This window comes from Dasypus novemcinctus, chromosome 6 (genome assembly GCF_030445035.2).
Source record: "Dasypus novemcinctus isolate mDasNov1 chromosome 6, mDasNov1.1.hap2, whole genome shotgun sequence".
Taxonomy (NCBI): domain Eukaryota; kingdom Metazoa; phylum Chordata; class Mammalia; order Cingulata; family Dasypodidae; genus Dasypus; species Dasypus novemcinctus.
The window spans coordinates 47,621,876-47,648,911 of record NC_080678.1 but is presented as its reverse complement, the minus strand read 5'-3'; the positions used below and the strand labels follow the sequence as shown (position 1 = coordinate 47,648,911).

Below are 27,036 nucleotides of genomic sequence, written 5' to 3'. Positions count from 1 at the left end.
CAAATTACCATGAAGTTGGTGGCTTAAAACAGCAAAAATTTATTATCTGAGAGTTCTAGAAATAAGATACCTGAAATGGGTCTCATCAAACTAAAATCAAGATGTTGGGAGGGCTGTGTTCTTTCCTGGCGGCTCTAGTGAAGAATCCATATCATTGGTTTTTCCAGCTTCCAGAGGCTGCCTGCATTCATTAGCTCACTACCCTCTTGGATTTTCAAAGCCGCAATGGCTGGCTTTGCATAACTGACTCTGGCTCTTCTGTCTCCCTCTTCCTCCATTAAGTGATTACATTGGGCCCACCTAGACATTCCAGGATAATCTCCCTATTTTAAAGTCAGCTAATTAGCAAGCTTAATTGCATATGCTACCTTAATTTCCCTTTGCCATGTAACTTAACACGTTCACATCTTCCAGGGATTAGGATGTAGACATCTATGGGAGGGCCATTCTGCCTACTGCATTTGCCATATTTAACACTGTCAGACTTGCTCATTTTTAACTCTCTGGTAGCTGCAAAATGGTATCTAGTTATGGTTTTATTGTATTTTTCCTGTTACTAATTATTTTTATATGTTTGTTGGTTGTTTTCCCTCTTCTGTGATTTGTCTTTTCAAGCTCATTGTCCATTTTTCTATTGGGTTATTTGTCCTTTTTCTTAGTGATTTGTAAGAATTCTTCAATATTCTGGACATTTTTCCATTGGTTATGTGGGTTGCAAATATTTTTTTCCAATTTGTAGCTTCTCTTTTTTAGTCTCCTAATGATTTATTTTGGTGAGGAGAAGTTCTTACTTTTAATGTAGCCTGATTTAATCAGTCTTTTACTTTTTTTTTAAGTCAGTGCTTTCTGAGTCTTATTTTAAAAAGCCTTTCTTTTTTTTTTTTTTTTAAAGATTTATTTATTTATTTAATTTCCCCCCCTCCCCTGGTTGTCTGTTCTTGGTGTCTATTTGCTGCGTCTTGTTTCTTTGTCCGCTTCTGTTGTCGTCAGCCACACGGGAAGTGTGGGCAGCGCCATTCCTGGGCAGGCTGCTCTCTCTTTTCACGCCACGCGGGGGACACCCTTGCGTGGCAAGGCACTCCTTGCGCTCATCAGCACTGCACATGGCCAGCTCCACACAGGTCAAGGAGGCCCGGGGTTTGAACCGCGGACCTCCCATATGGTAGACGGACGCCCTAACCACTGGGCCAAAGTCCGTTTCCCTTTCTTAATTCAAAATCATAAATCATAAAAGTATGTTCCTCTAATATGTTATAAAATGTTTATAGTTTTACCTTTCACATGTAAGATTTTAATTTCATGGAATTGATTTTTAATGCATGGTTTTTTGATGAAGGATAGATTTCAATCTTTTCCCCATTTGGATACCTGTTAGGGATGAATCATGTCTCCCTGAAAAGACATGTTCAACTCTTAATTCACATTCTTGTGGGTGTTAACCCATTTGTAAATAGTACCTTTGAAATGTTTTCATTAGTTAAGGTATGGACTCATTTGTGAATAGGATATTCAAAAATTCTATTTAGATGAGGCTAAACTGAATCAGGGTGGGCCTTAATCCATTGGCTGGAGTCCTGAAAAGGCAGAAGAAATTTGGACCCGGTCAGTCAAAAGAAGCCAGAAGTCAGTAGAAGGCCAAAGAAGGAGAAAGAAGCAAGCAAGAGAGATACCACCACATAACAGAAGATTGCCAGAAAAACTATCACCAGAATGTGACAGACATTGGAGAAAGTATGGCCTTGCTGACACCTTGATTTTGGACTTTTATACTCCAAAACTGTAAGACAATAAATCCCTATTGTTTAAGTCAATCCATCATGTGGTACTTGTCATAGCAGTCCAGTAAAAATAAGATAATGCCCAATTGTCACAGCAGCAATTATTCACTTTCCTCACTGATCTGTTGTGTCAGTATGTCATACCGTAGGTTTCCACTTATGTGTAGGTTTGTTTCTGAACTCTCTATTTTAGTCCCTTGGTCAATTTGTCTGTTTCTGCACCAGTATAATACAGTGTCTTAATTTATAGTTCTATACTAAATCTTGATATTTGGCAACATATATCCCCCACGTTTTCTTCTACTGGAGAAGTGTATTGTTATTTTTGATTCTTTGCTCTTCCATTTACATTTTCAATCAGCCTTACAAGTTCCATGCACAAAAAATCTGTCTTTCTATACATGAATATGGCATACTTAGGTCTTTTAAGTTTTATGGTTTGACTCATGAAGTTAATGCACATCTTTTATGTGCTTTATTACTAGATTTTTTTATTAGAGAAGTTGTAGGTTTACAGAAAAGTCATGTATAAAATAGAGTTTCCATGTACTACCCCATTATCAACACCTTGTATTGGTGTGGAACATTTGTTACAATTCATGTTACAAACCACTGATACGCACAACATGGACAAATTTCACAGACGGTATGCTGAGCAAAAAACATACAAAAAGTGTGCATACTGGTGATTCCATTCATATGAAGTTCTAGAACAGGCAAAATTAATCTGTGCTTTAAAAAATCAGATCAGAAAAGAGGTTGTTGGGATAGGTTGAGGGGCTACTAACTGAGAAGAATTTCAAGGGAACTTTCTGGGGTCAATCTTATACATGATTTCCAAATAATATTCTCCAATAAAAAGAACTGAGGTTCAAAAAAGCTTGATTCCAGGGTGTTTTACTCTACTAGGTTGCTGAAAGCAATATACAATAATTGGGTTAGCTCTTACAATGGAGATTTTTTGGCTTATGAGCTTACAGTTCCAAAGGTGAGAACAATGTTCAAATCAAGGCATCATCAAGCCATGCTTTATCCCCAGAGACTGGCTGCCAGTGATCCTGGACTCCTTTGTCACATGTGAAGGCACATAGTAGTGTACGCTGGTCACTCCCTTTTCTTCTGGGTTTTGTTGTTTGCAGCTTCTGGCTTCCATAGCTCTCTCTCCCTCTGAATTTCATTCTCTTATAAAGGACTTTATAAAAGGATTAACACCCACCAAGGGCCATGCCTTATGGAAGTAACCTAATCAAAAGGCCCTTAACTGAAGTAACCTACACAAAAGGCCCGACTTAACAATATGTTTATATGCACAGGCATGAATTAACTTTGACCCATTAGCTTCAAACCATCATAACCTTGTACACAAGGCTATGGTAGGAAATGTACAAGATGAGTCTGAGCTATGGAACTTCTTATCGCATCAGAAAGTAAAGAAGTGCACAAAAAATGATAGGTACATATCAACACAGCACAGGAATGTGAGCTAGAAAAGATTCCCACTGGTCAAGTTTTTAATTTGAATACCAAAATAAAAAATGACATAATAGATAACCCAGCACATGAAATATAAATCCTGGACGTCAAAGTGATAAACATACATGAACAAATTAATAAACAAGAGAGTAGGGAATACTCTTCCTTAGAGTTGAATGCCAACTAATAAACATGAAAAGAATGTTGGAATTAGAAAACTATCAATGGATACTAAAAAATTAGTTGGGTGAAAGTTGGACCACGAATAAGATGTTTAGTTAGTCTTAAAATATCTCCCTATAGAAGATATTATTTCAATTCTTAGGGACAACAATAGGGAAGTATAAGGGGGTATGGGATTTTTCCTTTTGGGGTAAGGAAAACATCCTAAAATTGACTGAGGTGATGCCAGCACAACTATGTGATGAAAGTGAGAGCCACTGAATGTACAATTTGAATGGACTATACAAAGCACAGGACTGTATAACAAAGGGAATCCAGTGGTGGATGATGGACTGTGGTTAACAAGACAAATATGAGAACATTCTCTCATGAGCAATAACAAATATATAATACTAACATATATATATATAATATATATATAAAATATATAATACTAATATAGGGTGTTAACAGTTGGGTGGGTTGGGGAAAAAACACCAAATGTAAGATATGGGCTATAGTTAGTTTTAATAATTTGACAATGCTCTTTCATAGTTTGTAACAAATGTTTCACAACAATGCAAGGTAGTGAGGAGCTATATGGAAGCCCTGTATTATGATAGGCATGTCACTGGATGGAATGGGGGAGAGTATGGGCCATGATGTGGACCACTGACCATGAGGTGCAGAGGTGCCCAAAGATGTACTTACCAAATGCAATGGATGTGTCATGATGATGGGAACGAGTGTTGCTGGGGGGGGGGGGGGGGGGAAAGGTGGGGTGGGGGGGTGGGATTGAATGGGACCTCATATATATATTTTTTATGTAATATTATTACAAAGTCAATAAAATAAAAAAAAATGATAGGCGTTTGTTTTGTAAATTCACAAATTTTACTACACACTTACTGTTTATGCATGTTCATGTATGAATGATTTACTTCAATAAAAGTTTATTTTAAAATATATATATCTACAATAAGAAAAAATATCTCCTTACAAAATACTTATTTTTTACAAAGGGAAACACAGTAATTTTACAATTAATGAAATCACCTTACCAAGTAGTCAAAGTTACTGTCACCAATACTGACAATATCATTGTCTCTTGAGAGGATGCACTAAAAAGGACACAGTATCATCTATGATATATATATATCATATATATATATATATCAAACCTGAATCTAACCATGAGGAATCATCAGACAAACTGGAAGTTTTGGCCATTCAAAAAAATAACTAGCCTATCTTCAAAAATGTCAAAGCCAGAAAAGGTAAAGAAAGGCTAAGGACATTTCCAGATTAAAGGAGTTTGAAGAAACATGACAAATTCAATTCAGTTGGTGATCCTATATTGGATCCTGGATTGGGGGAAAAAATCTATAAAGAACATTATTATTGTGACAGTTGACACACCCTGGTTATGAACTATGGAATAAACAAACAGTATTGCATAATTTAAATTTCTGGATTTTGGTAATACACTTTGGCTATGTAAGAAAATGGCCTTCTTCCCAGGAAATATGCAAGGAAGTATTTAGGGGTAAAAGGGCAACATGTCTTTAATGATTTAGGGAAAAAATACTCTTAAATTGTTCAGGAAAAAAGTTATATATACAGATTTATAGTATGCATGTGTGTGATGAGAGAAAGAAAGGGAGGGAGGCAGGGAGAGAGAGACAATGAGAGAGACACACACAAGGGGGGAAAATGTAAACTGGCAAGTCTAGGGAAAGCTTATATGGCAGTTACTTGCATTATTCTTGCAACTTTTCTCTATGTTTGAAATTATAATTTACCAAAAAAAGGATGAGTTACAGTTTTTCATTTACAAAAAGACAAATGTTCCAAATTTCTTGACCTATGACATAAATGATTTCAGTAGTATACACCTAGCAGATAATTTTGAAATAATAAATATATACATATTCTAACAGTAAAAAAGATTAATTTTTTCAAAAGAAACTTTTGCTGTAAAGAAAGTATGCTGAAACTGGATGTTTAGAAGTTTCCATCATTACGTTAATTACATTAGACATACACACATTATGTAAGTGTATTACTTACTAAAATGCATATGTCTACAAACATGAAATCTGGAAATAGAATCATCTAAATGAAATTTTCAGTAGATTTGACAACTTGTTAATATAAAAATGTAACACTTGCAACCAGTTTGAAAGAATGACTGATATCAGGGAAAATGGAAATTTATCAGTCAAATTTCAAAAAAAACCATAACAAAATTTGTGACTGGGGTTAAAAATTTAGTATTTTGATAATCATAACCTGTGAAATGCTACAATCTATATGCATCTTTCGTGACAATAACAGCCATACAAAACTACTGGACAAAACTGAACTTAGAAACAGATCTTCAAACCATGGAAACCATGAAGTGATATAAAATATTTTTAAAATAACAAAATATATTAGACATATGTTTTTATTGTGCCATTAATTTTTTTACAAATATTTAATATGGCTTGTTTCATCTTCATCTCATCCTTTAAACTTTTCTATTTTTTGTGTATTTTATAATGTATGGAATGTACTAGTATGTAACATGCATGTAATTTATAAATAAACATTCATTTTAAATAGTAGCTGCTTAAAATGCAACTACTTAGAGAAGTAGTTGCTCAAGACATTCTAATAACATGACAATACACTAGATACTTGGAGGACAGAACATTCTTTTTGTTTTAAATCTATTTTCCTTATACAGTATATGGCATATTGTAAATGCCTAATAAATTCTCTCTAAAAAACCAATATTCTTTCATAAGGATCAAATAAAAATTTAAAATTTAAAATCTACTTTTAAATAGCTTAATAATATACTTTCAGCCAAGATCTACACACTATTGTGTAGTTTCAATAATTATAAATACACAAAATTTTTTTTTTTACCATTCTTGATGTTAGGGAAAACAAGATGTGTAGGTGAACTTCTGTTTTCAGCAGCTTCTTTCTTCTGGCTAACGGGTGAAATAAAACTGCTGAAAGTGGAAATTTGGCCTTTGGCTCCTCTGTCCAAACCCTAAAAACAGAAAAATTAAAACTATAACATATCACCTATCACCCATAGTTATTTTATTGTGGTAATCATAAACATTTGTAATACAGACTTTAATTTGATGATAGTTAAAACTAATTTATGCATAATTGACTGAAAATAGCCATTTCAACTAATTGCTTACAAATTGATGAAGTTTGGAAATGGGGAAAATAATAGCACGTACATCACAGGTTATTGTGAGATTTAACTAGGATAATGTATGTAAGATACTTATTAGCACAGCTCCACATACAAAATACATACTCCATTACTGTTGACTGTTATTTTAACCATGCATTTAGATATTATTTATGTGACCTTCACAAATTATATTTTTAATAATTAACATGTAGGGGGTAATCCACACGTTGACTTACTGAATGAAGACTTCAAAAGTTCAGATAAAAAGATAAATCCTTTAGAGTTCATTTCTTTCTAAGCATTGTAATTGCACTTTGGGGAGTAAAGGATTTTGAAAAATCCAGTTTAAAAACACTTAAGGATCTTTAATTACAAATTACAGAGCAATCTTCCTATAGCATAGAACCGATCATTTACACATTTTCCACAAAAAAGTAACTCCTTAAAATTAATAATACATATTTAATCTGTGATACATAATTATAAATAAAATTGTTACCAGTGCATGATTCAGCAATGCTCAGAGCTAGCTGCCTTAGCAGTTATTCTCAACTCTCAACTGAGAATACACCATTTTCCAGTTTCCAGATGTTGACTGGAACATAAGAGTTAATGTCTTCTTTAACATTTACTTCCTTATACTAAAGTGAACTTCTTAGTTTTCACAGTAGAAAGTTTTTCATCTCTCCCTTCTTCATTCATCAGACTGATTTCCATTTATCTTCGTGGAATCATCTCATATACAATGTGGCAGAAACAATTTATGCTCACCAAACATCCACATGCTCTCCTACATTCTTCACCCTCTTGTTAAGTGAGTCATGTGATTAATTCTGACTAATAGGTCACTACTGGATATGACATCTGTTATTTCTGGGCCGGGAAGTGCCAACACTCTTAACGGCTGGTGAGTAAGCCTCTAGTTCTCTCTCCTCCTCCACTGTGACAACCTTGGAGGCTAAGTGTTCAAATGTCAAAGCATCCATCAGCTTGAGCGAAGCCAATGCTGACCAAAGTTAGACAGGTAACAGCAAGAAATAAACATTTACAGTGTTTAACCACTGAATCTGGGGAGTTAATTTTGTAACTGCAGCATAATTTATTCTATCATACCTTCTCTGAGACTCTTTCCTTGTAGTGGCCATCTCACAAAATCAATCACTATTATTTATGCTTGTAATTTGCTTCAATTATTCCATTGAAATTACAATTGTTCTCAAATTAGTTCTTCATGCTGGACCAGGAATTCTTTATTCATCACAGAGCTTGACATATAGTGAATCTTGGGTGCAGGTTCTGCACTTTAAAGTAAATTAATTTATGTTTTTCTTTTTTTAAGACACCAATATAGAAAAGAACCCAGAAAGAATACATTCAGATACTACATGTATCTGGAATTAAGAGCAGTTTAGAGGGAAACGGACTTTGGCCCAGTGGTTAGGGCGTCCGTCTACCATATGGGAGGTCCGCGGTTCAAACCCTGGGCCTCCTTGACCCGTGTGGAGCTGGCCATGCTCAGTGCTGATGCGCGCAAGGAGTGCCTTGCCACGCAAGGGTGTCCCCCTCGTGGGGGAGCCCCCATGCGCAAGGAGTGCGCCCCTGAGGAAAGCCGCCCAGCGTGAAAAGAGCGAGCAGCCTGCCCAGGAATGGCGCCGCCCACACTTCCCGTGCCACTGACGACAACAGAAACGGACAAAGAAACAAGACGCAGCAAATAGACACCAAGAACAGACCTCCAGGGGAGGGGGGGAAATTAAATAAATAAATAAATCTTTAAAAAAAAAAAAAAAAAAAGAGGAGTTTAGAAATTAATTATTCAACTCCTTTATTTCACAGATGAGGAAACAAGTTGTCTGAGACTTACCTAAAGGCACTTAGCTAACCAGCAAAAAAGATGTGATACAGGTCTGAAAGGGATGTCAAGGCAAACATTGACAATATATTTCTAGCTTGAAATAAGAGCCCATTATTTCCAGTAAGCTACTGAAAACACATTTTTTAAAGGAGAAAGTATGAGCATCTCCCAAACAAGAGGTTATTAAGTGGAAATCTCCTTTAGAATACTTTCATCCTGTGGAAAGAAAGATAAGCTCTTTTGTCCCATGCTACCTTTATAGCAACACTCATCCCTGGTCAGTTAGGTATCCCTAGTTTATCTGCAGGTGAATGACAAAAGGAAGGAAAGGAGGAAAAAGTGTCTTCAGCTGCCAGCATTTATTTTAAATCTTTAGTACTGCAATTTAAATGGTATTATAACCATAAATTCCATATATAATGCTGTTGTTAGGAAGGAACCAATAAAGAACCTCCTTGAGCTAAACAGATGACTTGAAAGAAACATTGCCATCAGTACATATAAATTTAGGAATCAGTAATGTTGATATTGTCAAACTGGAACAACGAAATCAACTGGCAATATGCCAAGTAAAAATACAGAGATGTGAGGGATACTATATGAGAACTTAGGGATACTTCCATGAGTAAAGCACATATATGTAATTTTTATGTATGAGACATAAAATCTGTGCTGCTCACGAATGTATTGATTTTTGTTTCCTTGATTTGTTTTGTTTTGTTTTGTTTTTTTTGTGGGGTTTTTTGTTTTATTTTGCTTGTTACTTGTTTCTGGGCTTTATTTTGGCTTAGTGAAGTCCAACTTAATATTTCTGTGTCAGGATTAGCCTACATGATCCAGTCTATAAAATTACACATACTGCCTAATTAAAATAAAGTATCCAATGTTAAATTTATATTGCTAAGTGGAAGAAACCAGTCTGAAAAGGCTATATACTGTATGATTCCAACTATATGACATTCTGGAAAAGGCAAATATAGAGATAATGGTTGCCAGGAACTCAGGTTTGGGAGGAAAGGGGGGAAGATATGAGAAGATGGAACACAGGAGATTTTTAGGGCAGTGACAGTATTATATATAGTGCTGTAATAGTAGAAACATGACATTATGCATTTGTCAAAGCCTATAGAACTGTACAACACAAGAGTATAACCTAATGTAAACTACAGACTCTTGCTAATAATGTATCAATATTGGTTCATCAATTGTAACAAATGTACCACACTAAGGCAAGATGTTAATAATAGGGGAAACTGTGGGGTTGGCGGGCAGGGATATGGGAAACCCTGTATTTTTTGCTCAATTTTTCTATAAAATTAAATCTCAAAAAATAAAGTCCATTAGAAAAATTAAGTGGTCTTACATAGATGTAGGATATGAATGTGAATTTTCAGAATCATAGACAATATCTAGGGTCTTTTACAAAATCTAGGACACAATGGGTGCTCAATAAATGATTACTCCTATAATAATAACATAACAAAATAAGGCATTTACTGAGTGCTTGTTATATGCTATACTAGGTGGTGTATATATATTATAACATTCCTCTGAGATATGTATTTACAAATGGGGAAATTGAAGTTCCATGCCCAAGTTCACAGAGCTGGTAGGTGGGAAGCAAGAGTTTAAAGTCCAGTTTGAATGACATTGATGGCTTCACTCTTAAATCGAGAAGCCATCACTCATTAAGGGCTTACCATGTGCTACTAGGTATGTTATGCTCATCAGCCTAGTTAATATCACAACTCTTGGTGGTTGATATTATCTTCTCTATCTTTATACAAGTATGTTGAATGAAATTTAATAGCTTTAAGAGCAACGTACATAACTGTATTAAAGTAATGTAAACAGAAAAAGTAAGTGTACTATAGAAAAATCTTTTATGTTTTTGCAATCTGGAAAGACTCAATATTTTCTTTTCTTTTTCTCCCCATCCCTCCACCTCTTTTTAAGAAAGAAGACCTAAAGAACAGTGCTTGGTTCACTTGGGAGAGCACCAAAAAATACAAATTAACAAGAAACTAATCCAATCAACAAAGTAATTAAACAACTATCAGTTCTAATTCATAGTAAATGTATGGTATAGACTCCTAAAATATGGGAGAAAATACCCTGAGATAGAAGAGGAAGGTAAATAAGACAGCAACACTCAATAATTTTCTATAAAACAATCTCAGCAAATTACATAATTTATATAATCTCTGTAAATTAAATATTCCAAATTCATATAACTAGTGTGTTGATTAAGAAATAAAATCTAAATAAACTATACATTTGAAAAAGTAAAGAACTCCTTGCTAGAAATACTAGGATGCCTAAATAAAAATACTAACTGCTGGGGTCAAGTTTGCTTATTTATATGTTTTGTTCTGTCAGAATAGCTGAAATAACAGGAGAAGGAAATGCCAAATTGTGACACAATATATATTTCATTTATACATGATAATTAATAAAAGTAACCAATTTATAAATTGAGATCAACCATGTGTTGTATAATGAATATACAGTACTAGAACTTTGTTTACTTAGTTGTAAATATCTACAATAACTCAACATATCAAATATGTTTTTTCCATGATAACTGTCATGGATGTTGTCTAAGCCTAAGCAAGAATGGGATTTGAGCAGCAGAGTGGTTAGACTATAAAATCAAAGAGAGAGAATGGCCCAGTGAGATAAGACCGGGGGGTAAGCAGGGGCCATATCATGATATCCTCAAGCTAAGGAGTATAGACTCTATGCTGCAAGGGCATAGGGAAAAATCTTTGAAGACTTCTAAGCAGGGGAGGGATATGATCATACTTATGTTTTAGAAAAATCATTCTGGCAGCAATATAGTAAATACTTAAGGGGTGTAATACTGGAAGCATAAAACAGCCAAGAATCTATTGCAAGAAATAAATAAGTCTGAACTGAGATAGTAGGAACAGGGAATGGAAAAGAATCACAGCATGGGCCAAAGCAATGACAAAAATGGGAACAACTATTTCAGGCCTAAGTCTGAAGCAAAAAGAGAACCAAAGCACCCACCCATAAACTAAGAAATAATTAAAATGAACAATGTGAAGTACTTTATTTAAAATATCAGGAGAATGTGCATTTTGTCACTTGTGTGGAAAGAAAAGAGACAGAATTTAAGAATATGTGAAAACCTGAAGAAAACTCTAAATTGGGTTATATAAACAAAAAAATTGTGAGTAATAGAAAAGAAAGCAATGATTACTAGGCAAAAGCATGCTCCTTATATCAAAATAACTGAATTTTTCTAACTGATACAGTTGTTGGTATATGGCAATAGAAACTAAAGAAGGACAGAATGGTGGGAAATACTGGCATGATGATGTGAGTGACAAGAGAGATTAAGAATGGGAAGCAGATTTGGCTCAACTGATAGAGCATCCACCTACCACATGGGAGGTGCAGGGTTCAAACCCAGGGCCTCCAGACCCATGTGATGAGCTGGCCCATGCACAGTGTTGATGCACGCAAGGAGTGCCATGCCATGTAGGGGTGTCCCCCATGTAGGGGAGCCCCATGCACAAGGAGTGCACCCTGTAAGGAGAGCCACCCATGCTAAAAAAGTGCAGCCTGCTCAGGAGTGGCGCTGCACACATGGAGAGCTGATGCATCAAGATGATGCAACAAAAAAGAGACCCAGATTCCCCATGCCGGCGACAAGAATACAAGTGGACACAGAAGAACACACAATGAGTGGACACAGAGAACAGACAACTGGGGTGGGGCGGGGGGAGGGAAGGGGAGAGAAATAATAAAAAATCAATCTTAAAAAAAAAAAGAATGAATGGCAAGGTGATGTCATCAACATAACAATGTAGGACATCACCTGGAAAGGTCTCCTGTCAGAATCAAACAATAAAAGGAAAATTTCTACTTGCTTGATCTCTGGATTATGACAGAGATTGGAGAAAGACTCCAGAAATGTTGAATCAAAGAAAAAGAAGATCAAACATCAAAATCAGGTAGGAGATTTCTGACTCAGACCCACCAGTCTGGAACCCTCCCCATCACTCAATCCCATGCAGCTTTGAAGTCACACAGTGGAGGCATAGTCCAGGTCCCTTCTGCAGCTCACAGCAACAAATGAGAACCCTCTCATATCTAGCCACAGAAATTCCCAGACATCAGCAAAAGATGTCAAGCCATCCAACGAAACAGGAAAATATGGCTCAGTAAAGGGAACAAATTAAAACTTCAGAGGAGACACAGAATTAGGAACAATTAATCAAACAAGTTCAAACAAATCTCCTAAATCAATTCAAGGAAACAAAGGAAAATATGGATAAAAATAATCTAATGGTGGATATAGAACCAAAGGATATAAAGAAGACATAAAGAAGATTTCAAAGTTTAAGAAGAAGCATAGTAGAAATTGTGGGAATGAAAGGGATAATAATGGAAATTAAAAATATACTAGTAGGGGAGCAGATATAGCTCAAGTGGTTGAACATCTCCTTCCCATGTTCAAAGTCCTGGGTTCAATCCCCAGTACTTCTTTTAAAAAAAAATACACTAGAGGCATACAATAGCAGATTGAATAGGCAGAAGAAAGAAAAAAACAACTTTCATTGGGGAGCACTGTGTCTCAGTGGTTGAGTGCCTGCTTCCCATGTATGAGGTCCTGGGTTCAATCCCCCGTACCACCTAGACAAAAAAATATATAGTAGAGGCATGCAATAACAGACTGAACAGGCAGAAGAAAGAGTCAATGAACTAGAAGACAGGACAATCAAAATTATACAGTCAGAAGAACAGATACAAAAAAGAATAGGAAAAAACCGAGCAGCATTCCTGGGATTTGAATAACAGCACAAAGCATACAAACATATGCATTATGGGTGTCCCAGAAGGAGAAGAGAAGGGAAAAGGGGAAGAAAGAATATTTGAGGAAATAATGGCTGAAAATTTCCCAACTTTTATAATAAATATAAATATGTATTTCCACAAAGTGCAACACACTCCAAAAAGAATGAACCCTAAAAGACCTACTCTGAGACACACAGAAATCAAAATGTCAAATGTCAAATATAAAGAGAAATTTTGAAAGTAGCAAAGAAAAACAATTCATCACATACAAGGGATCCTTAATAAGACTAAGGAGGAGGAATAAGGTTAGTAGGAGATAGAATGTGGGTTGAGAAGGGGAAGCTGATGCTGAATGTATTTAGAATGTTTAATAAGGTTGATTGTAAATATTGGAAATTGGTAGAGTTGATGGTAACACATTATAGTGAGTATAACTAACACTGCTGATTTATAAATGTGACTGGCTGAAAGGGGTTGTCTAGGGAGGTTAAGGTTAATGGAAATACAGTTAGAAGATAATCTAGGGACAATATAATATAGTGGTTTCAGTGGTAGATGAGATTGTGGTTAATAATACAAACACAAAAATGTTCCTCTATTACAAGGTGTTAAGAATATGGTGATACATAGGAAAATACAACTAAACTTACAGACAGTAGTTAACAGTAATATTGTAATGTTTTTGTAGCAAAGGCAAAGAAGGTACTATAACAATGATAAAGGTCATAAAAAAAGAATATTGGATTGAGTTTTATGAGATGTAAATAAAATTGGGTTTTTTTTCAGTTTCTTCATTAACAAGGAGACCTTGGTCATGTCATTTAACTAATCTGTGCTCACTTATTCATCATTTGGAACATGGGAAAAACACCAGAGTTTGTTTTTAGGATGAAATAAGACAACAAGATAAATGTGCCTGGACACGATTTTTTAAAGTAATGCTTCCATAATTTGTTAAGTTGCCTTTTATCTGTTATTTCATTTTTTGAAGTTAAAATAAAGTTTTTTGAAAAAAGATTAAGTGCTGATTTCTCATCAGAAACCATGGAGGTGAATAGTATGTGGTATGATATGTTTAAGGCATTTAAAGAGAAAAACTGCAAGCTAAAATTCCTTATCCAGCAAAACTGTCCTTTGAAAATGAGGAAGAGTTTAAAATATTCAGGGATAAACAGACACAGAAAGAGTTCATCAACAAAATACCTGCCTACATGAATTACTAAACAGTGCCTCAGGTTGAAAGGAAAAGACCAGAGACAGTGGCTTGGAGTAGCATGAAGAAGTAAAGAACTTCAGTGGAGGCAACTAAAAGGGTAAATGCAAAATCCAATAGTACTATATCCTCAATATATTACTCTACTTTTTAATCACCATAAGAGTAGAATACAATTGAACAGAAAACATATTTCCTGATAGTGGGCATGCAAAATATAAAGAGGCAATGTGGGACAAAAACAATATAAAGAGGGGAAACGGGGGGATATGGGAGCAGAGAATATTTATGCTCCTGAAGTTAAGTTGTTATTTTCTCAAATTAGTAAATTGTAAATGTAGCCCATCTAATACAAACCCCAGGGTAACCACAATGAAAGTATTTTTAAAACATATAGAGGGAAGTGGCTGTGGCTCAATAAGTTGGGCTCCTGTCTACTATGGGAGGTCCTGAGTTTGCATCCTGGGGCCTCCTTGTGAAGGTAGGCTTACCCACATGCTGAGGAGCACCGCCTGGTCTGAAGATGCCGCGGAGTGCCGCCCAGCTTGCAAGTGCCCAGGAGAGCCAACTCAGCAAGGTGATGCAACAAAAAAGGGAGACAAGCAAAAACACAGAAGAGTGTGCAGCGAATGGACACAGAGAGCAGACAGCAAGCAAGCTACAAGGGGGGAGGGGAAATAAAATAAATAAATACAGACACAGAAGAACACACAGCAAATGTACACAGAGAGCAGACAGCATGCAAAAAAAACACAAGGGGGGGATAAAAAATATTTTTAAAAAACATATAGAAAGAGAAATGAGAAAGGGATCAGGCAGATACATCACAAAAGAGCAACTGTATAGGAAAGGAGGCTGCAATAAAGGAAAAGGCAAAAAATATATGACATATAAAAACCAAATGACAAATGACTGAAGTACTGCCTTTACAGTAATAACACTGAATATTAATGGTTAAACTCCCCAATTAGATTGTCAAGCATGGATTTAAAAAGTGCAATTGAACTATGTGTTTTTTTGGGTTTTTTTAAAGATATATTTTTTTATTTTTCATGTAGGTATTTCCATACTGAACAGTGCAATATCTTTTTTTTTTATTGACTTTGTAATAATATTGCATTAAAAAAAAAATATATATATATGAGGTCCCATTCAACCCCACCACCCCCACCCCACCTCTCCTCCCCCCAGCAACACTCATTCTCATCATCATGACACATCCATTGCATTTGGTAAGTACATCTTTGGGCACTTCTGCATCTCATGGTCAATGGTCCACATCATGGCCCATACTCTCTCCCATTCCATCCAGTGGGCCCTGTGAGGATTTACAATGTCCGGTGATTGCCCCTGAAGCACCATCCAGGGCAGCTCCATGTCCCAAAGACGCCTCCACCTCTCATCTCTTCCTGCCTTTCCCCATACCCATCAGGGGTGAACTATGTGTTGTTTACAAGAGACTCACCTTAGACACAAAAACACAAAAAGACTGAAAGTAAAAAGATGTAAAAAGATAATCCATGCAAATAGTAACCAAAAAAAAAGAGGTAGGGTAGTGATAGCAGACAAAATAGACTTCAATTCAAAAGCTGTTATAAGAGACAAAGAAGGATACTATATATTAATAAAAGTCAATCCACCAAGAAAAATATTCATAAATATTTATGCATCTAACCATGGCACCCTAAAACACATAGGAAAAAAAATGGCAAAACTGAAGGGAGAAATAGAAATCCCTATAATAAAAGTTGGAGACTTCAATACACTACTCTCATCAATAGACAGACCATCTAGACAGAAGATCAAAAAGAAAAAGGAGAACTTGAATAATATGATAAATGACCTAGACCTAACAGACATATACAGAAAACTATACCTCCCCTCCCCCTGCCCCAAAAGGCAGGATATACATTTTCTCCCGGGCTCGTGGATCATTCTCCAGGATAAACTACATGTTGGGTCACAAAATAAGTCTCAATAAATTTTAAAAGACTGAAATTATACAAATCATCTCCTCTGACCACAATGAAATGAAGATGGAGGTTATATAACACATTCATACAGTCAATGGGTGAAAAAAGAAATTACAAGGGAGATCAGTAAATATCTTGAAGTGAGTGAAAATAAGAAGACAACATATCAAAACTTATGGGAATACAGCAAAGGCAATACTGAGAGGGGAAATTTACAGCTCTGAAGGCTTACACAAAAAAAGAGCTAAAATCAAAGACCAAACTGCATACATGGAAGAACTAGAAAAAGATCAGAAAACTAAATCAAAAGCAAGCAGAAGGAAAGAAATAAAAAAGATTAGGGCAGAAACAATGAAATAGAGAGTTAAAAAAGACAGAGCATCAACAAAACCAAAAGTTGGTTCTTAGAAAAGGTCAATAAAATTGACAAACCCTTAGCTAGACTGACAAAGGAAAAAAGGGAGAAGATGCAAAAAAAAAAACAAAAAAAAAAAACAAAAAAAAAAAAAAACGAGAGGGTGGGCATTACTACTGACCCTACAGAAATAAAATATCTCATAAGAGGATACCATGAACTGTATGCCAACAAATTTAACAATCTAAATGAAATGAACAAATTCCTATAAACACACAACCAACCAACACTGACACTAGAAGAAACAGAAGATCTCAACTAATCAATTATAAGAGATTGAATGAGTCATCAAAAACTTCCCAACAAAGAAAATCCCAGGACCAGATGGTATCACAGGTGAATTTCACCAAACTTTCCAAGAAGAATACCAAACCTGCTCAAACACTACCAAACAACTGTACAGGAGGGAACCCTACATAACTCATTCTGTGAGGCCAACATTACCCTTATACCAAAGCTAGACAAAAGTACTGCAGGAAAAGAAAATTACAGACCAATTTCTCTTATGAATACAGATGCAAAAATTCTTAACAAGATACTAGCAAATCAAATTCAACAGCACATTAAAAGAATTATACCCCTTGATCAAGTGGGATTAATCCAAGGTATGACTGGATGGTTCAACATAAGAAAATCAATTTAAATAATACACTACATCAATAAAACAAAGGGGGAAAAACTCATGATCATCTCAATTGACACAGAAAAGGCATGGACAAAATCTAGCATCCTTTATTAATAAAAACACTTAGAAAACTATGAATAGAAGGAAATTTCTTCAACATTCTAAAAGGCACATATGAAAAACCCACAGCTAACATCATACCCAATGATGAAAGAATGAAAGCTTTCCCTATGCTTTTTTGCACAGAAATGGCCATGGATGAAAGCAGAGATAGGCACTGAACTCAAAGGCAATCTATCTTGTATACTGGGTGGCCAAACATTAGGTGCCTTGGCATAAAGGATACTGATGCTCCTTAATAAGTCACTGACCAGGTCTTTCTAGATTTTAGATTGAGGAATGTGGAGGAGATTGGCCAACCAAGAGAGAGAATAGTAGAGGCACAGAGAGCAGCCAGTCTGTTTCCCACTGCTTTCAGGTTCTATATATGTGTATCATTTCAATAAATACCCTAGTCCTGAAAGAGTATAAATGAAAAATTTTAAAAACAAACATAGGACTGAACAATACAAGTGAACCCTCGTGTAAAGGATGGACTATAGTTAATAGTACAATTGTAAAAATGTTCTTTCATAAGTTTTAACAAATGTACTAATGCAAAGTGTTAATACATGTCTGTCCTTTTAAATCAAAAACCTTTAAACACCCTTCAAAAAAAATCTTTGGTCTAAGAAGTCTTTTGTCATAAGATGTGCTTTTGATAGTTTGTACTTAAAATGACATGAAATTAATCATGAATAGTTTTAGAGGTTGACACAGCATTAAATATCAATGAATGTAAACCCTCAAAACAGCTGCTGCCCCATTCCAGCTTGTCCAAGAGAAATCTTAAACATAACTTAAGATTTTCTTTAGAGAAACAGGGCACTATGTTGTACAACAGTAAACTGATTAGCTGAAAATTAGAGAATTAAATGAAGAAGCCATAGGGCATTAATATAGCATCAAACTACAGACTAAATTAAAGGTGGAAAACATTACTTTACAATCCTTCTGAGACATGGATCCATCACAGATATTTTATCTAGTTTCCTGACATGTTTTAGAAATGTTATCTATGAATCCTACAGAAACAGAATACTAAAGATGAGATCCTGGAATGTAGCCAGCCAAAAACAGTGGGCTGGGTGTGTGTGAAGAATAGTAGCAAGATACCCAACCAGCTGTTGTACATTGAAGATAAGTACAAGCAGGGAACACAAGAAAAAGAAAAAAACACTAAAAATTCACTGAAGGAAGGAAAAAACACTAAAAATTCACTGAAGGAAAAAAAAATACTTCAGTAATAAAAAAAAATAAAGTTGAATCTTCTGGCAGAGGCTGACCGTGAGTTTAATAAATACGGCAAACGGCAGAAAAAATTTATGTAGTAATTACAATAATAAATCAAAAAGTATATCTCACAAGTACTTAACATAGACCTCAATGGTCTTTTCAACTATTACTATATAGACACACAGGTTATACATAAGATCATAATATAAAATTATCTAAAAAAACTTTAACAGCAACTACTCGAATACCTATCCTGCTCCTGTTAACATAGTTAAATGTTTTCAACCTTATTTTATTTCAATATTGAGTTTCTGCCTTAAATCTTTACTGAGGAACAGACTGTATCCAAGTTAAATTTCTGATTCATTTACATGTTTTCTAGTAGATACCAATCAGAAGGATGTTCACAGTTTTACATCCTAGCTACATGATAGCTTTTGTACTGAATGTCAGTTCAACTACATTAAAAATTCTGTTAAAATTACTTTCATCATCCTCTATCTCCCAAAAGTTGCCTTAGGATATGAAACGGTTATGTTCATATTCTAACCCAATCTTTGACAAAGGAACAACTGCTGACTCTGTTCCATCATAAAACACTTACAGCCATAATATCTTAGAGTCTCTGAATTAAAATATTTTAAATTGATGTTCTATGTCAACAAAATTCATTATTCAGAACATATTTTAAACTGTTAGATTTACAAAAAAAGATATCAATGCTGCATTTTAAACTATATCAAGTGAAAATTAACCTAGCATCTAAGTATCAATTTAGAAAAGTCAGACTGGCAGAAGTTTTATTTACTGAAGAGCACTTAAGACAAACGCATGGATAGATGAACTCTAGGTAGAGCTCTTTGGTTTGTTCTGCTCTGGATGTAGAGTTGTCACATGAGCTCACCTTTCCAAAGGACATGTTTATTTTACTGATGATCAGTGCTTCACCTGACAATATCCTGGTTGAACTCATTAAGTTTCAGATCTTTATTTGACTATGAAAATTGTCTATGTGATAGGCTAGCTGTATAAATCCCTAGTGTCTTCAGTTTTACTAAATAACAGTAGCATGCCACCGTTAAAAATAGTTCATGACCTTCTTAAACACCTAACACCACCTTCACCTATACGCTAGTATTTCCTGGATGATTCTCTTCAGAACTTCTAATCACAGTCTAGGACTGATCAGCTTAGCCACTTCCAGCCACTCAAAAATGAAAGTCTTGACCCAGCTTTCAGGTCTTTGTTACAGGGAAAGTGGTAACCTATAACCTAGCCGTAAGAAATAGTATCTCCCAACCTTGTAAGATTATATGATATATGAACAGAAAGGTTCTAAATAAGTCATTAAAATGAGGAAGGTTAGAATTCTAACTGTATTAGGAACAATCCAATGCCAAATGAATCTTCCAAAACATATCTAAAAGAAAACAAAAGCTTCTGAAATAAGTGACACAAGACTCCAGGAGAAAAGCTATCATTTCACTCCACAGGAGAGAGATTAAAGTCCAAGTTACTTTATGCAAGATTCTTATTTAGCTTGAGTATGGATGTTGTACCCATTTGAGCCTACAAGTCCCACAAATGGGTTATTTGGTTTTTCAACACATAAAACAAAGGAAAAAGCAAATTAGATAGGGTGGGGAGAGGTGGTAATTGATGGTGATCTAGTGATAAATTAAAAAGAGAGATAAACCAAAAAGCAGGCATATACAATGTTGGATATAATAGTACATTATGGATGTTCATAATGATGGGCTTGAGTCATCATGAAACATTAAATCACTGACAGTATCTTCTATTTGAGAAGAGGCAGACACTGCAATATAGAAAATGCCCCATAAAATAAATGATGATTGGGTATTTTTAAATGCTCAACAACAAATGGCGATTTGGAAAATTCACTTACGTAGAACACCTGTCATCAATAATGCCAGATTCAGAAAGCATTAATAGTAATAGTACAAAGAAAACTCAACATACATTAGGGCAGTGGTTCTTCATCTTTCTGGTCTCGCTTTTAAAAGTTATTGAGAACTTCAAAGATCTTTTGTTATTGCATGTTATATCTATCACTATTTACTGTATTAGAAATTAAAACTGAAAAAAAACTGAAGTATTAATTGCTTTAAAAATAATAAACCTGGGGAGCAGGTGTAGCTCAGCTGATTGAGTGCCTGATTTCCATGTACAAGGTGCTGGGTTCAATCCCTGGTGCCTCCTAAATAAATATAATAATAATAATAATAAACTTTTTCTTACTAACATATATATATTTTTATGAAAAAAAACTATATTTTCCAAAACAAAAAGGAGCAAAAAGAGGAATATCATTTTACATTTTGCAAATGTTTTTGACTGACTTAATAGAAGATAGATGGATTCTGATATCTGCTTCTGCATCCAACCTGTTGCAGTATCATGTGTCACATCACCCCCAGAAAACTCTAGTGTACATTCATGAAAGAATGGTATGAAGATGACAAATAACATCTTAGTATTATGATGATAGTACTTTTGATCTCACAGATCCCTAAAAAAGTATGAAGGACCATATTTAGAGGACTGCTAGAGTAGGGATAAACAGCAATTAGAACTAAGAATGAATAAATATAGGATTTTAAGAAATCTTGGAAGAACAAGAAGGTATCATCTAAATCTGTGCGGTCAAATACAGCCATTTGCCACATGTGGCTATTGATCCCTTGAAATGTGGCTAGTCCAAAGTGAGATGTGCAATAAGTATAAAATACAATTTTCAGACTTAGTATAAAAAAACATAAAATATCTCATTAAGTGTTTATATTGATTAAATGTAGAAATAAAAAATTTCTAGATATATTAAACAAAATAAATTACTCAAATTAATTTTACTTTTTTCTTTTTGTTCTTTTTAATGTGGCTTTTATAAAATTTAAATACATATGTGGCTTGCAATATATTTGTACTGGAAAATTCTGATCTAGACAGATGAAAACATACTTACCTGAAGTAGATCCAACACAACATACATTCTCAGGAAAAATGACAATATTCTGATCCATAATATTCTGCACAATAGTGGAAGAAGGAATTTGATGGGAAAGTAGTAAAATTAAAAGTGGTATAAAATATTCCATAGATAAAGCATAAAAGATGAATAAATCCTGAGCTGTTCGTTTTAGGACAATGGCATTCTGTATACTTTTGTCCACACCTCACTGAAATTTATTTTTTAAACCCAAAGATGAATGTTTCAGCAAAAGATTGAGTGTTCCTAAAATAAAGCATGTATCCTTTATTATCAAGGAGTCTAGGGACTACCTATAATGCATGGAAAAATTACTCTTTTCAAAGGAATCAATTACTTCCCAAGGTACTGAGCAAGGGTTATTGTGTCAAAAGATTGATGAACAATGCACTTACGGTTAAGGCAAAAATTTTTATAAAATTTAAAATACTCCCCTTTACCAAAATTTTTAATAAACTGACCTAAACTACCAATTAGGGCCAAATCAGATGAGAGGTTTCAACTGTATTTAGAGTCTACAAAGGAAACTTTTAATTTTAGACCCTGTTACAAGGTAAAAATGTTTTGTTTTTTGGGGCATTTTGTTTTGTTTTCTTTTGTTTTCACAGTTCCCTGTTAGGATGCTGGGTTGCAAAATCAGAAGCGCTAACTTTGCTCCTTTTAATAATACGTGAAGATTTAGACAAAGGTGTGTATTTCTCTCCCAAACTAAATAGCACCAGCCTAGTGTATTTGCTCTCTTAAAATAACATAAGCCACATCTTTCAAGGGAGACTAGGAAATAAGGATTTAGACTTGGAAAGCAAAGTTCTGTCACCAAAAAGTCACAATATGATTGATCTTATAAATAAATGAAAATTAACCCTACTTAATATACAAGAAATGTTAGTCTTGAAGATTAGAAATTCTGGTCATTGTTTATAATCAGGAAAGCAAAGTGGCATGATAGGTCCTATTCATTTATTTTACAACAAAGGAAAAGATGAAATTGCATCAATAGATAATCTTTATATGATAAAATACTAGTATTAAAATGTGTACTTTGATTCAGTCACAATTCTTCAACCAGTTAAGTACTCTCTTGTTCTTTAATAAAAACATGGCTCAAAACCAACGTAATTTATTTCCAGGAAGATGACATCAAAGTATGAAGGCAGGGCTCAAATGTCTCACAAAAACAATGGAGGAAGGACAAAAAGCTATCCAAGGAGCTGCTTTGGGGATCTGCACACCAGGAGAGAGCTGCACATCATCCAGGAGGGAGGACAGAGAGACAAAGAGGTCAAACAAAAACTGTGATCTACTCGCCCCTGTGGTTGGGAACTGCACATATACCACACCCTCAGGATGAACAGACTTGGTATAACCCCTGGTTAACTGCAGCCAAAACTGAGTGGGGAAAGATCATTCTCCTCCCTGGAGGAGGAAGGGAAGGTAGAGGTCAGAGAGGTTTCTCTTCAGTGAGTTTGGCCCCTCTGAATCTCAGAAAAGACCCCAGCCAGCACAGAAGCAGCTCCAGGGAGAGGGGAGGGGGGGATCGAATCAGGCAGGCTGTCACACCCAACCACCCTAGAAGAGAAAGGGTAGGTAAAGACAGGCACCTAACCAGCCCAGGAGAGTAGGAAGCCAGGAGAGATGGCCAGCAAACTATTAGAAGCCCAATTTGCCTATGGGGCAAGGAGAGCCAGATAAAATTTCAGAATGCTACCTAACTTGTGAAGTGCATGTAGCTCAGCGTAGGACTGCTTGCCTTGCAAATACTGGATCCCTGGTTCAATTCCACGTACCTCCTAAGAAAAAGGATCAAGAGAGTGATCCACCAGGTTGTTATGATAGGCAACAGGGAATTTTTTTTTAGGTTTTTGATCTGTTATTTTTTATTATTTTTAATTCTTTATTTTATTTGCTAAAACCAGGTACCTAAAATAAAAATAAATAAACAAAACAAAAAAACAGGTAACTTACCTGTGAAGGGCAGGCTGCAAGGTGATTGACTGACAAGCACCAGCAGCCTGAGACAGTTCCTTGTGGCCTAAGAGGAAGCTTGCTTTTCCTGGGTTGTTTTTTTGTTTTCTCTTTGTTGTTTTTCCCTCTTTCTTAGCTTCTTTATTTCTTTTCTTTCTTTCATTTTCCCCTCTTCTGCTGTTTTTCTTTCATTCCACTTTTTCTTATTTGCTCCTCCTCCGCCCCCCCCTTCACCTCCTCCCACCCCTCGCCCTTCCTCTTCCTCCTCCTCTTCTTCTTCTTTCTGGTCTTTTATTCCTTTTTATTTTTTCTTGCTTCATTATTTTTATTCCAACTTTTAAATTCTTGTTCCTTGTATTTTTTATGATTTTTTTTCATTCTTATTATTTATTTATTTTTCTGGCTCTTCTACAGTTCCTTTTCTATCTTTTTAAAAATTATTACTATTAGTCTTTTCTTATTTTTCCTTTTCTGTGGTCTTAATATTTTTTCAAGGTAACATGGACAACTACAAGGATATAGAATAAGTGGAACCAAGTATCAAAAAGGAAAGTTAACACAAAACAAAACAAAATAAAACTCTAGAGTATAAATGAGGCTAACCACCTGAATAAGCCATCAAGATAAACAGATGCCTAGACACCAACAAAAAATTACAAGCCATACTAAGAAACATGAAGACATGGTCCAGTCTAATGAACAAACTAAAAACAGGAAGAGATGAAGAATGTGGAATAACTAATCAAGAATGTCCAAACAAAAATCATGAAGCAACTTAATGAAGTAAAGACAAAGATAAAGGATATTAAGAAGACACTGGGGAAACATACTGAAGAAATTGTAAACATACATAAAGAGATAATGGAGCTGATGGAGATGAATGATATAATGCAAGAAATAAAAAATAAACTGGAAACACATAACAGCAGATTTGAACAGGCAGAGAGAAGAATTAGTGATGTCGAAGATAGTATGTCTGAAATCAAACAGATAACAGAACAAATAGATAAAAAGATAGGAAAAATTCAGCAGTGACTCAGGGAACTGAATGACAACATGAAATGTACAAACATATGCATTATAGGCATCCCAGAGGGAGAAGAGAACAGCAAATGGACAGAAGGAGTGTTGGAGGAAATAATGGCTGAAAATTTCCCAACTCTTTTAAGGGACATGGATGGACATGTCTAGAAGTGCAGTGTACTCCAAACAGTATAAATCCTAACAGGCCTACCCCAAGATATATACCTATCAAACTGTCACATGCTCAAGACAAAGAAAGAATACTGAAAGCAGCAAGAGAAAAAAGATTCACCACATACAAGGGAAGTTCAATAAGATTAAGAGCTGTTTTCTCATCTGAAACCATGGAGGCAAGAAGGCATTAGCATGACATAGTTAAGGTGCTAAAAGAAAAAAGCCGAGAATTCTGTATCCAGTAAAGATGGCATTCAAATATGAGGGAGAGTTTGAAATACAGATAAACTGAAATTAGAGAGTATGTCAACAAGAAACCTGCTCTTCAAGAAATACTAAAGGGAGTTCTCCAGGTTGAAAGGAAAAAAAAAACAGAAGAGAGGGTTGGAGAAGAGTGTAGAAAGGAAGATTATTAAGATTATTAATAAGAATAACTAAAAAGAGAAAGAAAAAACACAAAATATGACATATATAAACTGAAAGAAAATATGGCCAATGTAAGTAGTGCCTTGAGAATAATAATACTGAATGTTAACGGATTACACTCTCCAATCAAAACACACAGACTAGCAGAATGGATAAGGAAATATGACCCATCTATATGCTATCTGCAAGAAACTCACCTTAGACCCAGGGATGCAAGGAGGTTGCGAGTGGAGGCTGGAAAATGATTTTACAGGCAAACAATAACCAAAGAAGGGTGGGAGTCGCTATATTAATATATATCAAACAAAATAGACTTTAAATGCAAAACTACTGTAAGAGACAAAGAATGACACTATATATAAATAAAAGAGTTAATCTATCAAAAAGAAAGAACAATTATAAACATTCACCTAACCAAGGTGCCCCAAAATACATGAAGTAAACATTGGAAAAACTAAGTGGAGAAATAGATGCCTCTCCAATTATAGTGGGGGACTTTAATACATCATTATCACCATTAGACAGAACATCTCAACAGAGTCAATAAAGTAACAGAGACCTTGAACAATATGTTAGAAGATCTAGATCTAATAGACATATACAGAACATTACACTCAAATACAGCAGGATGTATGTTTTTCTCAGGGACACATGGATCATTCTCTAGGATAGACCACATGCTAGCCCACAGAACAACTCTCAATGAAATCAGAAAGAATGAAATTATATGAAACAATTCCTCTGACCACAATGGACTGAAGCTGGCAATCAATAAGGGGCAGAGAATCAAAACAGTCACAAAGATATGGAAATTAAACCACACACTTTTAGACAATCAGTGGGTGAAGGAGGAAATTGCAAAAGAAATCAGTAGCTACATTGAAACAAATGAAAATGAGAACACCACATAACAAAACCTATGGGAAGTAGCAAAAGCAATGCTGAAAAGGAAAACTCTAGCCATAAATGCCTATATGAAAAAAGAAGAAAAAGCTAAAATCAAAGACCTAACTTAACACCTGGAGGAACTAGAAAAAGAACAACAAACTAATCCCAAAGCGAGCATAATGAAGGAAAGAACAAAGATTAGAGCAGAGATAAATAAAATTGAGAACAACAACAAAAGAACACTAGAAAAATTTAACAAAACCAAAAGCTGGTTCTTTGAGATTAATAAAATTGACAAACCCTTAGCTAGACTAAAAAAAAAAACAGAGAAAAGATGCACATACATAAAGTAAAAAAATGAGGGAGGGGATATCACCACTGATCCCAAAGAAATAAAGAATATCATAAGAGGATACTTTGAAAAATGGTATGTGGACAAATTTATAGAAACACACAAGCAGACTACTTTGGTGAAAGAAGAAACTGATGAACTCAACAAACCAATTGCAAGCAATGGGATTGAATTATTCATCAAAAACCTCCCAAATAAGAGCCCAGGACCAGACAGCTTCACAGGTGAAATCTACCAGTCATTCTGGAAAGAATTAACACCAATCCTGCTTAAACTCTTTCAAAAAATAGAAGTGGAGGGAACATTGCCTAACTCATTCTATGATGCCAACATTACC

General features: G+C 35.1%; 1 protein-coding gene across 1 annotated transcript in view; it reads right to left on the bottom strand.

The window, feature by feature from the left end:
- Positions 1–27,036, bottom strand: part of HECTD2 (HECT domain E3 ubiquitin protein ligase 2) — a 131,357-nt gene that overhangs the window by 89,064 nt on the left and 15,257 nt on the right. The window contains exon 2 of the mRNA XM_058298765.1: positions 6,330–6,459. Within this exon, the coding sequence (XP_058154748.1) occupies positions 6,330–6,459 (130 nt within the window). The remainder of the gene's footprint in view (positions 1–6,329; positions 6,460–27,036) is intronic.